Source organism: Sorex fumeus, unplaced genomic scaffold, assembly GCF_029834395.1.
Source record: "Sorex fumeus unplaced genomic scaffold, SorFum_2.1 ptg000042l, whole genome shotgun sequence".
Taxonomy (NCBI): domain Eukaryota; kingdom Metazoa; phylum Chordata; class Mammalia; order Eulipotyphla; family Soricidae; genus Sorex; species Sorex fumeus.
The window spans coordinates 5,588,489-5,604,551 of NW_026606099.1; the positions used below are offsets into that span (position 1 = coordinate 5,588,489).

General features: G+C 57.4%; 1 protein-coding gene across 1 annotated transcript in view; it reads right to left on the bottom strand.

Annotated features, from left to right (window-relative positions):
* FAIM2 (Fas apoptotic inhibitory molecule 2) overlaps window positions 1-15,612 on the bottom strand; it is a 31,226-nt gene extending 15,614 nt beyond the window's left edge. The window contains exons 1-10 of the mRNA XM_056120064.1: window positions 15,382-15,612; window positions 11,405-11,604; window positions 9,152-9,239; window positions 8,723-8,787; window positions 8,341-8,394; window positions 2,892-2,942; window positions 2,582-2,621; window positions 1,968-2,005; window positions 1,437-1,524; window positions 1,146-1,241 (exon numbers count right to left, since the gene is read on the bottom strand). Coding sequence (XP_055976039.1) covers window positions 1,146-1,241; window positions 1,437-1,524; window positions 1,968-2,005; window positions 2,582-2,621; window positions 2,892-2,942; window positions 8,341-8,394; window positions 8,723-8,787; window positions 9,152-9,239; window positions 11,405-11,604; window positions 15,382-15,396 — 735 coding nt within the window. The 5' untranslated portion in view covers window positions 15,397-15,612. The remainder of the gene's footprint in view (window positions 1-1,145; window positions 1,242-1,436; window positions 1,525-1,967; window positions 2,006-2,581; window positions 2,622-2,891; window positions 2,943-8,340; window positions 8,395-8,722; window positions 8,788-9,151; window positions 9,240-11,404; window positions 11,605-15,381) is intronic.
* Between the last annotated feature and the right edge of the window lie 451 nt (window positions 15,613-16,063).

The window sequence follows — 16,063 nt, forward strand, 5'->3', positions numbered from 1 at the left end:
AACACTCCCATAGTCCGCGAGAAGCCCCAGACTAAATTCCCTGGGTGCTTGGGAAGGCTGGTCCTGCAGGAGCTTGCCGGGAGCTCCCGTTAGACCTGGTCTTCTCCCTTCCACTCAGGCAAGAGGAGCCTGACAGCCTGTGTGTGGCCTGGGCTTCTCCAGTCACTGGGCACAGGAGGGTTCACAAGTCCCTCTGCAGGCGGTGAGAAGTAGGAGAAGGTCTCAGGGTGAAGAGGACAAAGCCTTTCACTCAGGGATGTGGGGGGGGGGGGGGTGTCAGCTGCCATCTGACATGGCCTGCAGGAGGTGGAACAGAGCCTGACGTCTGCTCCCCCCAGTCCCAGGGTGCCCTGAAAGGTCTGCCCCAGGAGATTCCTGGAAACAGGAGCAGGCTTGCGTCAATAAAGCACTGTCTGGGGCTCACCCCCCTGCCCCCCTCACAGAGGGCCCCCAGGCCAGCTCCGGCCCCTCCCTTTGTCAACAGGATCCTGGGAAGAGCCAAGGAAATGCCAGCAGCAAACTCCTGGAGCAGGCACCAAGACCTACAGGCTCGCAGGATCGGGTGGAGCTAGGACGCTGTTCTCTGCAGTCACGAGGGGGCTCTGGAGGACCCGAGGCGCCCTGTGGGAAGCTCTAGGCACTTAGCAGGGCCCATCTCTTTGGTTGTCAGGCCCCGCTGGGATGCCCTCAATCAGCCCCCTCCTCTCCAGTGCAGACTGCCCTGCACCTGGAATGGGCTGGGCTCAGGGGGAAGGCAGCCGTGCCCAGGAAACCTAATGGGGGGCGAGGGGTGCTCCCCCTATCCACCTGCCAGCTGCTGTGTGCCCCGTGCGTGCGGTGGCGGTGGCGGCGGCACTGCCCTCCTGCCTTGCTTTAAGTGCTCCGACCTGGCCTCAGCCTCGGCCAACCCCCACCCCTGTGGGAAAAGGTGAGGCGGATGTGGCAGGAGCTGGCCTGCCAAGAAAAGCCACCGTGTTTGTGCTTCCCCCGCCAAGAGTCCTCGGACAGGTGTCCTGGGACAGGACGGCAGCCTGGAGCCCTGGGCGCTGAGCCTTCCCTGGAGGGTGTGGGAGGACACTGCAGCCTGGGGCCAACCCCCGCCCCCCACAGGGCTGGGAGACCCGACGACGAGGGTGAGGACTCACGTATTGGAAGGGCAGGAGGATGGCCAGGACGAGGCCGCTGAAGAAGAGCGTCATAAGCAGCACGAAGAGCACGCCCTGGCACGAGGTGAAGTCGAACTGCAGGGACAGACAGCGTCAGCGGAGGGGGCCGGGCCTGCGCAGAGCGGCTCTGCTCTCCTGAGCACCCCACCAGCCACCCGCACTCCTGGGGACCCCGCCTTCCTTCCCTCTCCCGTTTCAGGTGCCCCCCAGAGCCCGAGTGCCTCTTCTGTCTCCCCCACACCTCCACCACCCTGTGTCCCGGGGGCTGACCTTGGTCTGGAAGCTGAAGAGGGTGACGGAGAGGCAGACGAGGGCCGTGATGCCCAGACACAGCAGCACAGACTTGGTGTTGTAGTAACTGGTGGGACAAGAGGCCCCGGGGCTCTGTAGCAGCCCCCCTGGTCTCCCCAGCACCCGACCCCTGGCCTCTCCTCTCTCCCAGGATGCTCCCCCACCCCCCTTCCCACTGGGCCCTGCCTGTCATCAAAAGGGTCTGGAGGCGGGTGGAGGAGCAGTGTCTTGGCACTGGGGCCTGAGCTGTGTGATGGTGAGTGGGTCTGGGGGGTTGGAGTTTGTGGGCCACACTATGCTCAGGGGCTACTTCTGGCTTCATGCTTGGGGGGGTCACTCATGAGGGTGCTCGGAGGACCCAGTAGGCTGGGCTGGGAGTTGGTTCTCCTGTGTGCACAGCTCAAGTTGCAGCTGGCGGAGCATCTCTGGCTGAAGCTGCAACTGGGGAGTCACCGGTCCCTCCCTGCCTACACGAGCCCCTCCCCACTGCCCAGAGGCCAGACCCCTTACCTGGACAGCATCCCCGTGAGGTACGCCATAGACAGGGTCTGAAAGGAGAAGCAGACGAGGACACCTTCAGGGTCTGTGCTCCTTCCCGTGCACAGACCTCAGACTCTGAGCCAACTCTCACTTTTTGTTTTGTTGAAGGCAGTGCTCAGGATTTACTCCTGCCTCTACACTCAGGGATCACTCCTGGTGGGCCTCAGGGGACCACAGGGGGTGCTGGGAATCGAACTCAGGTTGAGCGCATGCAAGGCAAGTGTCTTGCCTGCTGAACTATCGCTCCCGCCCGCTGGCTCTCACTGTTACCTCTAGCACTCAGGAGCGGCCTGGCTGACCATGCACCAGCTGACTATATTGTAGTCCAACTATATTGTAGTTTCACCTCCCCAGACCCCCCACTGTTCATTATTCATCGGTCTAGGATCCACCACATAAAATCTCTTAAAAACCAAAACACAATGAAAAGAAACTGGCAGGGTTGGGAGGGATGACGGGCGACCGCCCATTTGGAAGGGAGGATGGAACGCTCTTGGGAAAGAGGTGTGTGTGGGGGGAAATACCCCAGTGACCTCCCAGTGAATCCCGTCCCTCCCCCGCCATCCCCCCCAGGCAGGCCTTACGAAGATGGTCAGGAGAATGAGGTTCCATGGGAAGTGCCTCCTGCAAGACAAGAGCAGGGTTAGTCAGGGTGCTCCAGCTGGCCCTCCACACCGAGGGGTGGGATCCCAACCAGTCCTCGGAGCCTCATCTTTCTGCCACATTCCCATATTCTCCCATCTGCCCCTCACAAGGCACCAAGTCAGAGAAGGGGGTGGGCTGTTGGCAGAGGCCAGAGCCAGGCCATGGCTGACTGCCCACCCAGTGCAGGCACCGGGACTCCCCCCAAGGTTCTGCTCAAGTTCACACAGGATCCTCAAACCATCATCATACCTGGGTCCAGAGCAGCAGGCCAGGGTCATGTAGGTGACGAAGAACACAGCACTGAGAGAGAGAGAAAGAGAGAGAAGGGGGGAGAGATGGAGGCCGCCCAGCCCTCCCTGAACTTCCTACTCTGCCAGGGCACCAGGCAGGGTGTTGGAAGGCGAGGTGTGGTGGGTTAATGGTCACCCCAGAACTGGACAACGGGCAGGGTAGTGGTCAGATTTTGAAGGAGGAAAAGGGAACAGAATGAGTCTGCTTCTCGAAATACTGAACTTTGGGGCCCAGGGCACAGTTGACCACCTAACCCAAAGTGGTCCCCCAGACACTATCTTTGTAGCACTGTAAGCACTGTCCTCCCGTTGTTCATCGATTTGCTCAAGTGGACTCAGTAATGTCTCCATTGTGAGATTTTGTTGTTACTGCGTTTGGCATATTGAATACGTCACGGGGAGCTTGCCAGGTTTTGCCGTGCAGGTGAGATACTTTCGGTAGCTTGCCGGGCTCTCCCAGAGGGGTGAAGGAATTGAACTTGGGTCGGCCAGGTCGGCCGCATGCAAGGCAAACGCCCTACCCGCTGTGCTCTTGCTCTAGCCCAGACACTATCTTATGACCTAAAACTTCCAGCTCAGGTTCTGTGGAGATCACTAAAGGCTGAGTGCCTGCACTGCATGCGGAGGCCAGGGTTGAACCACATGGTCTACCCCAGAAGCACAGAGCCAGGAGGAGCCCCCGAGTACCACCACATGTGGCTCAAAAAAAAATACGCCCCAAAATGAGAAAACAAACCAAATCAAATTCAGTCCATAGATAGTATTTATTTTCTAAGTGCCCCACAAAGTGTTCTGTGCCATCAGGATGTCAGTGCGATCCTCTGTCTTCCCCAGGAAGAGGTTCTTCAGCCCAGAGCTCCAGAGTCCTGCAGGGTTTACAACCTTCACCCTCAGGAGCCCCCAGTCCACTCACTACTACAAGGATCAGTTCATTGGCTCCTTGTTGCTATGGCTACTGGACTCACGCCTAGCAGGGGCAGGGTTGTGGCCTGTCTGCCAGCGGCTGGCACAGCAGCAGTACCTGTGGCATGAACTTCTGGATCGGATGGCCACAGGGAGACTAGCAGGGTGCTCAGGTGCCACTCAGAGGCAGTGAGGACTGAAGGTTCCTGGGGGGCTGGGGAGCTGGAGGCCAGCGCAGTGGTGGGAGCGTCTGGGCCCTGCTCCTGCCCACCTGGGCTAAGACCAGCCCCAGAGCACAGTCCCGGCCCGGAGGCTTCGCTGCAGTGCCAGAATCCTCCCGCCTCTTCCTCCTCCATCCTCCACCCTCCACCCTCCACGGCAGCAATTCCCAACGCGCTCTTTCATCCACACGCCTCCAAGGCAGGCTCATTTCCAGCCTAGTCTGGCCTGATATGTTCCAGAAAGACCTGAGATAAGGCGGGGCTCCCAGGCTCCCTGCCTGCTGCCTATAAACATCACGTCACACTCCTGTGTGCCTCAATCCCTCGCCCCCAAGGCCACCCCCTAGCTCCGGCCAGGTCCCTCCCGTCCTCAGCTGCCCTGCTCCCTCTGCCCTGTCAGCAACTTCATTTCCTCCGCAGCTGTTTTCCCTCTTTTTGCTTTTTTTTTTTTTTTTTTTTGCTTTTTGGGTCACACATGGCGATGCACAGGAGTTACTCCTGGTTCATGCACTCAGGAATTACTCCTGGTGGTGCTCGAGGGATCATATGGGATGCTGGGAATCGAACCTGGGTCGGCTGTGTGCAAGGCAAATGCCCTACCCACTGTGCTATTGCTCCGGCCCCCGTTGCCTCTCTTTTTTTGGAGAGGAGTGAGTGGGTCGTATCCAGTGACTCTTCCAGGCTCTGTGATCAGAAGTGACACCTGGCGGTGTTCAGAGGCCTGTTTGTGCCTCTCTGACCCAGCCAGCGGTAGCCCGTCTTTAATCCACATCTTCCCTGATGCTCAGAAGAGTCTCCTTCACCCACCCTCACAGCCGTGTCCCCCGACAGGCCTTCTCCCTCTGCCAAACTGCTCCCTACCCAATGCAGCGGCTCTGCGGCCCTTCATGAGTGCTGACTTCACCGCATCACTATGACCTTGTTGAGTCCGACTGACAGAGGCTTGTCCTTATCTTACCTGACTTCTCAACATCAGGTCACTCCCATTGTTTCTCTGGTTCCAAATGACATACTACTGGGTCCCCTCCTCCCTGGCCACTCCTCCTGAATCTCCTTCAGTCTCTCTCCCTGCTGCCTTCCACACGGGTGCCCTGGGGTGCTTCTCCCTCGCGCATCCATGGGCCGCCTGCATCAGGCCCCATGACAGGCACACCCATATTTCTCATTTTTGTTGTCCTCCTCAGCCTCAGGTGGAATACCCAATTACCTGCTGGGCAGATATGCTTGTTTGGAAACACGCCAAGCTCAACAGGTTGGAGCAGCGTGACCCTGCTCCACACTCCTGCACCCCGCACCTGTCCCCAGTCAGAGCCTTGGCATCGTCCTCCATCCTCATGCTGCCAATCCCAACTGGTCACCAGCGCTGTTGGCACTGCGGCCACTCTGTCTCCTTCTCTCCATCCCCTCTATGGTCCTGCCATGCGGTGCACCCCGGGGCTCCACTGGCCCAGTCCTGCCTTCACCTCCCAGCTCCAGGCAATCATGTGATTCCGCTGCCGCAGATGTCTAAGACCTGGCAGTGCCCTACATGATCCACCCCTGCCTGCCTCTCAGTCCCTCCCACCCTGGGTCACACCCTCTGCCTCCCCTTGTACGCCCCAGCAGCGCCGCGCCAACTGGAGGGGACCAGGGAAGGATGCCTGCCGCTGGGACGAAAGTGTTGCCTTGGGAGGGCTCGGCTCAGAATCCCGCATTTTCCTCTTGCTAAGCCACAGAGCCTTCTCGTGGGGTCCCCAACAGCACAGCTGCCAGGATTGTCCTGGCGGGTGGGAGCGGCACCAACATCCACACACTCAGGGCCCTGCACTTCCCGGACAAACACTTGACGCCAACGCCAGGCCCCCTCCTGAGGCTCCTTGGTGGTTCCTTGGCATGCAGAGCCTGAGGGGTCCAAGGGTCCGGCTGCTGGACATCCTGCTCTGTGAGGGACAGTGGACTCATGTGCCCCAGTTGAGACACGCGCCAGCCTCTGCTAAGTCTCACTGAGTCACTGGTCAGTCAGCTCAGCAATAAGGATAATGACACCTCGTCTCTGTGCCTGGGCGTGGGAGCCATCTCCCTGGCCAATCTGGATGCTTCCTGGGGGCAAAGGTCTTTTTCTCTCTGGGTTCAGCTTCTCAGAAAACTGGCAGAGAGCCCAGTGGCCTGGAAGTTCTGGTGCTGCTTTGAGCCTCTCTGTGACCCCACAATGAGCTCAAATGAGCCCCAAGTTCCTGCTCTGGAAAGCAGAGGTGTAAAACTCCAGGCTGTTGCGGGCAATGAAAGAATGCACGTCAAGTGTCAGGTGAGAACTGACAAGGGGAGTTGTTAGCATAGAACTAGCTGACTGACAGCTTCCGGGAGCTCCCCCACCCGTCCAGCTCTGGCCTCACTGCCTCCGGCACCAGCCCCACCTGCTTGCAGGGTCTGGACAGGGGTGGGGGTGGGCGGTAAGCGCCTCACTGGCTTCCTGTCTGTAAAGTGGGGGTAAATGACAGAGATCTGTAAGGCCCGGTGTGGGCCTCGTGCATGAAGAACGAGCTCCGTTCTTCCTGCAGCAGAGGGGAAGCCCACCCGCTCTCAGACCACAGCAGACTCCAGGGGGAGCGTGGCTGGGGGGTGGGGGGCTCTGGAGAGGGGCTAGGCAGGACCGCTGGCTGGCTCTCTGGGGGAAAGGGCAGCCTCTTGGCATCCTGAAAAAAGAAAAGCACACAGACCGTGCCCACTCCACAGCCATCTGCGCCCCTACTGTGTGTTCTAGCCAGGATGGCACCTCCGCTAGGAGCATGTGAGTGAGCTGGATGCCAAATCTTACACTCCAGCAGCGTTAGTTACATGCTCTCCCTCAGGGCCGTCGCCTCTGTTCCCACTTCCCATTTCTGGGGCTGTCTCTGGCCATCATCTTTTCAGGTCACATGATGCCAGAAGGCCTGGCGAGGGCCTGGGGTCTCCGTTCCTGAGCTCTCCAGGCCCCTGAGGCGGCCAGGCGGTGCTGACGTGCAGGGAGCCATGCCAACCTTCCGTGTGGGCGGGGTCCCACAGCAGCCCCTGGGGCCTCATTAGCTGTACCCTAAGGCCTCCTAGCGCTGCCAAGAGCCAAGTCTGCCGGCTGGTCTGCAGACAGGGCCTCCAGCCACTCTCAGGAAGGCTCCCGATGCAGACATATACCCCCAAGAGGGCCTGGCAGGCTCTCACATCAAAATCACCCTATCCTGCCCTGCCCAGAGCACCCTGGACTGAGCAAGGGCACCCGCCTCCCTCCTCCGCCACCTGCTGTCTGGGCTGCCACAACCTTCTAAAGGCTCCTCCCAGCGCCCCAGCTCAAGCTGGCCCCAATGGATACTGAGGGACACCCCAAGAGTCTGCTCTGGGCCCAGGTGATCTTGGCTTGGAATCATCCAGAAGGGCATCTTCACTAACCAGAGAGAAGGTCCGAAATGCTCTACTCATCAAACCTCTTCTCTCAACCCCTTCTGCCAGTCCTTAAAAGAGAGAAAGACAGCCAAAAGTCTCGAGATGAAGGGAGTCTGCCAAGCAGAGGGATTAAGAGCACATGTCTGAACTTGAACCCTGTGTCTGAATCTCAACTCTACCACTGACAAGCTGTGTGACCTTGGGCAAATTACTCAACTTCTCTGAGCCTTAGTTTTCTGAGGTAATTATAACCAACCAAGGTGAGAATCAACGCAATACATCAAGCACACAGAATCAGGCCAAGCCCTATTAGGCACTTGGTAAGTGGTAGTTATTATGATTAATAATTCGTAAGCATTAATAACACGAATGGGCTGGAGCGATAGCAGAGCGGGTAAGGCATCTGCCTTGCACGCGGCCCACCTGGGTTTGATTCCTCCGCCCCTCTCGGAGAGCCCGGCAAGCTATTGAGAGTATCTCACCCGCACGGCAAAGCCTGGCAAGCTCCCCGTGACATATTCAATATGCCAAAAACAGTGTCAACAAGTCTCACAATTTGTTGTGAGATGTTACTGGTGCCTGCTCGAGCACATCGATGAACAATGGGAGGACAGTGACAGTGACAGTGAATAACACGAATGAGAAGAGCAACATTCGCATTAGTGCGGACCAAGGTGTGCCGGCCCCTTCTCAGGAGTGAGATCTGGGCCGTGCAGCCAGGGAGTCAGTTCAACTCTCCCCTTCTGTGCGGCCACCACAACTTAGACCCATTTCTTTCCTTGTTCCCCGCTAATGACTCCACAAGGGTTGTCCTGCTTGTGCTCCAGGGAAGGTTTGTGGGGAAGCCACCCCAAATGTGTGCTGCTGAGGGCAGGGCCAGGGTATACTCACTAGGATGCCCAGTACCAGCCTGGGTTGGCCTGGACATAGTCCTTCACAGGATCACTGCAGAGAAGGGAGAGACAATGAGAACTTAACTCCTCCCGCCTGGCTCCACCTCCACTTGCGCCTGCCCCATTCACAGCACCCAAGGGAAGGAAAGGCAGGAATGTCCCCTGGGAGACTCTGGGAGCCCCAGTCACCTTGCTTGAGAGGGATCAAGGGGTGCATGAATGTGGGCCACAGGGTGGAAGAGGCTTCCCGAACCCCAGGTGCCCCTCACGTGCACTAAGGCCCCACCCAGGACCCCAAGAAGCCCACTGCTGGCACACGACTCATCAGGCCAACATTCAAGGGTGCCCTCCACCAGCACCCAGCCACCACGTCTGCTCACCAGAAGGTGAAGAGGGCCACGACGCCAAAGGTCACCAGCAGCTGCAGCAGCAGGATGGTATAAACCTGGGAAGACGGGGCTCCACTCAGTGTGGGGGCAGCTGAGCTCAGCTCGGGGTGGGGGCCAGGAGCCCTGGCCTCTCGTGCCACTCTTCAGATCCACATCTGTTCTCGGGGGTCCCTGGGATGGCCTCAGGACACGGTGCGAGGGGATAAAATACTCCCGCGCCTGCACCCACGGGAGAGACAGTCCCCAGCATGCAGTGGGGGAGCAGAAGAGACTGTGCTACGGGGAGCTGCAGGGTCACACCAAGACATCCAACAGGAGCCGAGGTTCGAGCACCCCGCGGCAGGGTCGGGGCTGGGCGAATGGCTTCTCCAAGAGGCCCCCCAGTCCTGCAGCTTGGGAAACTGGGGTGGGGGCAGTTACCTTTCTGACGAAAACCCGGCGAACCCTCTGGTCTTCCCAGCTGAAGGTGGTGAAGAGCTCATGGTCTCCGGAGAAACGGCTCTCATAGCTGCCTGGGGGTGGGGGTAAGGTGGGAGGCCGTGAGGCTCTTCCAGAGACATGCCATCCCCAGTGGCCAGGGGCCCAGAGTCTCTTTTTGTCACACTGGCTCTCCGGACAGCCCCTTCTCCAATCTCCATGCCACACAGATCTTGCCTCTCTGTTCGTGTTTTCTGCTCTGGGTTTGAAAATGAGCTGACCTCCCTCCCCCCTTTCCTTCCATTTTGGCTGGGTGACACTTCCTGGGGGCCAGGCTCTGCCATATACAAGTGACCCCTCTTTCCCGTGTTCCCATCCCGCTCCTTGAAGGGGCACGTGCTTCGTAGGTGACTCCTTTGCAGCAAGGTCCTGAAGGGACAGCCACTGTCCAAGGACCACTCACACTTCTATGAGTCAAAGGTCCTGACCTCAGCTTGCTCTGAAGATCTGGGGACTGGTGGGGGGAGGTGGTGTTTGGGGACTAGGTGGTTGGACGGATTTGCAGTTGCTTGAGTTGGGACCAGGGCTGGGGGACATGGGAAGGGAATTAGAACCATGACCCGGGAAAGAGCCAATGGGGGTTGGGATCATGCTGGGGTGCCTGGAACTCCGACTTTGGGGAGAGTACAACAGACAGGCCATAAACCCGTGTGCAGGCCCTGCTCAGAGATAAACTAGTTGTCACCTCCCTGAGTCTCCTCCTTGATATGGGTTGGTGAGACCCAACTCATGGGAGCCGAACAAAGTAAGTGAAAGCCTATGACTCTGTGCCTAGGGGGCTCTGTGCCCGTACCCGTGCTTGGACCATTCCCAGAGCCTCAGAGAGCCTCAGGTGTCCTTTCCTGCCACTGCTGCTCCGATCTGTTCTCTGTAATCCTGATTTGCACAGCAGGACCCTGTGTGTTGGTCCTTCAAAGCCAGATAGCTCCTCCCAAGCCGACTCTCTTGTGATCAAGTTCCTGAGCAAACCAACACTGTGTCTCCCCTGAGCTGTCTACACATTTGCAGACAGCCACTGTCTTGCCTCTGAGTCCCCGCGATTTTCATTCTTTCCGTCCTAAACAAGAATTTCCCTTCTGTCCAGGCTAACCTTCCCACCAAGAAATCTTCCCAGAAGAAGGTCAGATGGGCAGGCTAGACCCTATCAGCATGTCGGTGAGATGTTCACTTGGTTTCTTTTTTTTTTTCTTTTGGGTCACACCCGGCAATGCTCAGGGGTGACTCCTGGCTCTGCACTCAGGAATTACCCCTGGCAGTGCTCAGGGGACCATATGGGATGCTGGGAATCAAACTTGGGTCAGCCGCATGCAAGGCAAACGCCCTACCTGCTGTGCTACCGCTACAGCCCTCACTTGGTTTCTTGTCTACATGGTCAGTTCTGTTTGAGGGCAGGTCTTGCAAAGCTGTGTGTCTCAGAAGTCAGCTCAGTGTGACGGACTGCCTGGCACGCACATTACAGACTGCCTGCCACATGGAGACTGAAGTGGATGCTTCCTGCCCCCACAGTTCCTGAGAAAACCTTTCTCAAAGCAACCAGGATATGAGAAATGAGGACGGGGAGAGAAGATGAACCCACTGCAAGCCTGAGGCTGGAGACCCTCCCTCTTTCATCCTTCACTTCTCTGGTTGTGTCTAGGTCTTTCCCCAACAGCCTGAATGACCAGGCCTCGGAGGAGAAGAAAAGAAGGGGGAAATCATGGTGTCTGGGTGTGAGAAGGGCTCCCATGGAGACCAGACCTTTAGGGACCTTCCGGTTGGGTCTAGTGGGGTGCTTCTTCTGGACTCTGTTTGGATGGAGGACTTGGTAGGTACGGACCATGGTGGCCTCTTCCTGGGAGTGGAGGCTTTGTCTAAGGCATTGTTCCAGGAATCCCTTCTAGAATTCTGCCGGTGGGGTGCTGATAAGGCGGGGGAAGGGACGAGGGGCTGCTTAGTGGACCGCACACTAAGTTCCCACAGGCTGCTCAACCCAACAGATGGGACTGGGGCTGTGATTCTCCACCTGGGTGACTGTCTAACAATGAAGACCAACATCTGGGCCATTGAGGCTAGCATCCAGGTCATGCCTTGTTGCCACCAGTGAAGGCCCAGGGAAGGGAAGAGAAACAGTGTGCAAGGTAGCTGCTTCCTCCTCCCAAGCCTTTCCCTCTGGGTCTGCCCCTGCCCCTGAAGAATAGTCTCCTGGAGCTGACACACTTACCAGGGTCCACATAGGCCCAGCTGGGGTGGAGCGGCACAGCAGGGGGGGCCGGCGGGAAGGGCCCTGCCTTCACCCCTTCCCCAGAGGTGGCCTCCTCATAGGAGGGCGGGGCCGAGGGCACTGCCGGGGACTCTTTCTTCTCACCATTCGCCTGCTGCTGCCCCTCAGTCCCGGGGGCCTTGTTAGCCACGGAGAGCTGCAGGACAGAAGCAGAGTGAGCCGTCACAGGGACAGGGCACCTTCCGAGCCCTTCCCAGCAGCCCTTCAGTTCCCAGAACTTCAGTGGGCACTTGGTTTCCTGTAGTAGGAAATGGGGGTGCCCATGGGAAACTCCCTGTTCTATGCGACACAGATGCGTGTGCCAGTCACAGAACATGATACTGTATTTTATATCTAAGTAAATAAACTATTTTGTATTGTTGATGTGACGTGAACGGAGAGGGATACTGTTCAGCCTTTAGTCTGGGGAAATCGTGCCATCTGTGCCAATGCGAGGGAGCCCGGAGGTCCAAGGGAAAGAAACCAGACACAGGAAGACAAGGTCTGCCTGTGCCCACGCGAGCGTTCACAGGGGCACCATCAGCCCCGTAGAAGCAGTGAGTGGAACGGCAGATGCGGTGGGGGTAGGAGTGAGGGAGGGAGAAACCGTGACAAGGGAAGTCTCGATTAATGGGGACTATAGTTAAAAATACTGTACTGTCCACTGGAAATTAGCCAAGACAGAGCTGTCTTTGGTTCGTTTATCTGACCACATGCAGATAAATGGTGGTCAGGGGTTTCTCTCAGGTTTTGCTCTGGGTTGCTTCTGGCCATGCTCCTGGGAGGCAGGGGATGGAATCTGGGTTTCCCAAAAATGAAATGTGCAGATTTTTTGGGGGGGAGGGGTTTGGGCCACACTTGGCTGTGTCTGGGTCACTCCTGGTGGTGCTCAGAGGACCATATTGGGCGCTAGGGATGGAGCCCAAATTGGCCATGTGCAAGGCAAATGCCCTGTAATAGCTCTCTGGCCTGAGGCTGTATCTTCATGTTTTCACCCACCAAAAAAGGTAACTATGTAAAGTGTTTGAACATGTTAACTAGCCTGATTGCCGCAGTCACTTTACAACATATGCATGTCATAGTACATAAACATATCAAGATGTAGCTCAGGGGGCCAGAGTGATAGCACAGCAGGTAGGGCGTGTGCCTTCTTGTAGCCAACCTAGGTTCGATGCATGACATTCCATTCTGTCCACAAGAGCCTCCAGGAGTAAGTTCTGAGCACTGTTCCAGCCAAACCTATTTCAACCAGCAGAATGTGGTTAGGTTAGGTGTGACTTCAAAAGCAAAACAAAGATAGAAAAATATTTAGCTCAATGTATATACAATTGTTTGTCAATTATTGTCAATTATACGCCAGTAAATCTGAAGGGGATAACCTCCCTTTAATTGATGGATAAAACAACTGAGTTCTAGGAGGTCAGGGTGGCCAGGGACTGGGACATAACTGAGGAAAGAGAAAAATCTTAGAAGAGAATGCCATTGGTGGTCATTGTCCCCAGCAGAAACTGAGTCTGTACAATTAGACTATGTCCTCGGAGAAGGGCCTGGCACACAGAATGACCTCGAAAGTATTTTTAGGGACCGGAAAGATAGTATAGGGAACAAAGCACTTGCCTTGCAGCTGATTCCAGTTCAACGCCCAACACTATATATGGTCCCCCAAGCATTGCCAAGCGTGACCCTGAGCACAGTGCTCTCCGAAATAAAGAAAGAAATGTTTAAAAATATTTTTTTTGAGATGAAAGGAGTACAGGGAGACAGATCCCTGGCTAAGGGGCCCATTTAACCTTAACCTATTCGGACCTCGACCTCTCTCCCAAACTCATAGAATCAGAATTTCTGTCACTGCTAAAAGGGACCTAACAGGGGCTGGAGTGATAGTACAGCGGGTAGGGCGTTTGCCTTGCACACAGTCAACCTGGGTTCGATTCCCAGCATCCCATATGGTCCCCTGAGCACTGCCAGGAGTAATTTCTGAGTGCAGAGCCAGGAGTAACCCCTGTGCATTGCTGGGTATGACCCAAAAATCAATCAATCAATCAATCAATCAATCAATCAATAAAAGGGACCTAACAGGATGATAGCACAGCAGGTAGGACGCTTGCCTTGCATGCACTGACTTGGTTTGATCCTCAGCACCCCATATTGTCCCCCAATCACTGCCAGGAGTGATTCCTGAGCACATCGCCAGGACTAACCCCTGAGCATTGCCAGCTTGGCTCCAAAACAAAATGAAAACAAAAACAAAACGGAAAAAAAAACACAACAAAAAGGGACCTTGTAAAGCATCTAGTTTAGCCCCTTCCTCCTCCTGACCAATGAGGAGACGGGCTCACGGCACGTTCCAGGAAGGCTGGCATCCAAGTCTGCTGACACTCAGGCTGCCCAAGAGAGCCAAAAAAGGGCCTGAATGATGCCACAGAGAAGGGAAGTCTGATGACAGAAACAAAGCACCCACAAAGGAACCAAACCACAGAAAATGGAGGTCTGGTTCCAAAAAGAATGTGTCTCGTGAGGCCGCCCAGAGACGGGCAAGCAACCAGCCTCTCGAGCCGTGAGGACCAGGACTGGGGGGCTTAGCCTGGGAGAGGCCGAGGACAGGGGGCAGCAGGGGAGCCTGACCCCAGGACCCCAGCAGCTCACCCAGTGGGGACTGGGCAGGGTGGGGTATGGGGAGAGGACAGCAGAGCTCATTTATCCACCATTGTCCACCCCTCCCAGGCTTCCTTGGGAAAGAATTTGGGGCTTAGGTTTGTGGGAATGGGGCTCCAGATCCTCTGTTTCCTTCCCATTCACCCTTCACTACTCAGAAGGGATGGGCCAGGCTCAGCCAAACCTATTTCAACCAGCAGAATCAAGCACCCCTGAGTCTTGAGCTTATGCCGGGAAAAACAGCCCTGTGCAAAACTGGTCATTCATTCCACCTTCCCCCACCTCTTCTCCCAGTACCCAGAGACTCCGCAGACCTGCGCAAAATGGGTCCTCCACCCCCACCCCCACCACTCAGCACTCCAGAGTCTCCTGGCCCTCCCCCCCCCACCCCGCATCCGGCATTCCCAAGTGGGGTCTACCCACTGGCAGAAGTGGTATCAGCCAGTGACATCATTCTGAGTCCTGAGAAGGTTCACCCGGGAAGGAGGGTCTGAGAGCCTGCGAAGAAGCCATTGCCCTGAGACTGATTGTAAAGCGGGGAGTCGGGGGGGGGGGTGCTGATGGGAAAGTCCTTCTATTTTCTCTCTCCAATCCTTAGCATCCCCAAACAGGGGGCCAGAAGACCCTTCCTGTTTGTCCCAGGTCCCGAGAGTTGTATAATTCCACAGGCTGTTGAGATTACATAATCCTAAAAAGCCAGCCAAGTCTCTCCTCTCCCTCATTTCAGGCCTAAAGCTGGAAAATGAGATGTTTTTGTCCAATCCCACCCAGTCCCAGGCCACACCAAAACCTAAAGGAAAATCAGAGCATCCGGATGCAGGGTTGCCATAGTAACCCCCAACCACAGGGGATGCGTCCAGATGTGAAATGACAGGAGTTGAGGGTGTGGTGGGGGGGGGGGGTGGGTGGAGGGTGTTCTGTGAAGGTAGGAAAGATAAGCACATTGGGGTTGGGGTTGGACCAGATGGGGATGCTCCGTAGGTACTGCCCCTCAGACCACATCCTGCATTTGCCACACACACACACACACACACACACACACGCACACACACACACCCCTACAGAGACCTGCGCCACCGTGAAAGGTCTGGGGATGCCGAAGCACGGGTGGAAGGGCGCTGGGAGGGGATGATCCTTGGAGCCTCTGCTACCAGCCAGGACCACAGCGGACCTTGCGGCCTTTGCCCAGAGCCAGGGCCAGAGGCTCAGAGTGGTCCAGGGAGCTTGCTTAGGCAGGGGCAAGGATGGAAGAGGGTGCCGGCGGGGGAGATGCTGGTACCTTTCCCTGGGTCATGGTGTCGTCTCGCGGGGAAGGGGTCCCTGAGGCAGGGGCGGCCGCTTGGGTCACCGCAGCCTGCCTGCGTCTCTTCCTTCCTCCGCGTGGGTTCTAGCAACATCCACTGCAGCGGGGCCAGGCGGGCTGGAGCGTACCACCGCGCGCGGGGGAGGAGGGCGCCGGCGGCCGCAGCCAAGGCCCGGCAATTTGCGCACAGCCGAGGGGGCGGCGCCCCGCGCCCACACCGGGGCTCCAGCATCCCAAGCCCCTCATCCCCGGGGACCCGGGGGCGCCGCACATCGCTGCGGGCAGAGCAGCCAGGTGGACGGGTCCGCGCGGGCGGGAGGAGGCACGGGGACTCGGTGACAGCTGAGCAGCTGATGCCGCGCGGTGCCAGGGCCCTCTCTCCCCGCGTCTCTGCCAGGGCACCCTCTGGCCGCGTCACTGCTTCATCATTCAGGTAGAGTGGGGCGTCTCCACCAGCACAGGACCCCTGGGACCCCAGCTCCGATGGGGCTTTGGGCAAACCCCGTGGGCACCCCCCTCTCCTCGCTGTTTCCCCTCCCACGAAACAGGAGCCAGAGACCCCTCTGCTTAGTGGCAGGGAGAGTGTGGGCGCCGCGGGTGCCCCACACTGATGGGGTCTTTCTGGAGGCGCCTCCCTCTCTCTCTCTCTCTCCCACCC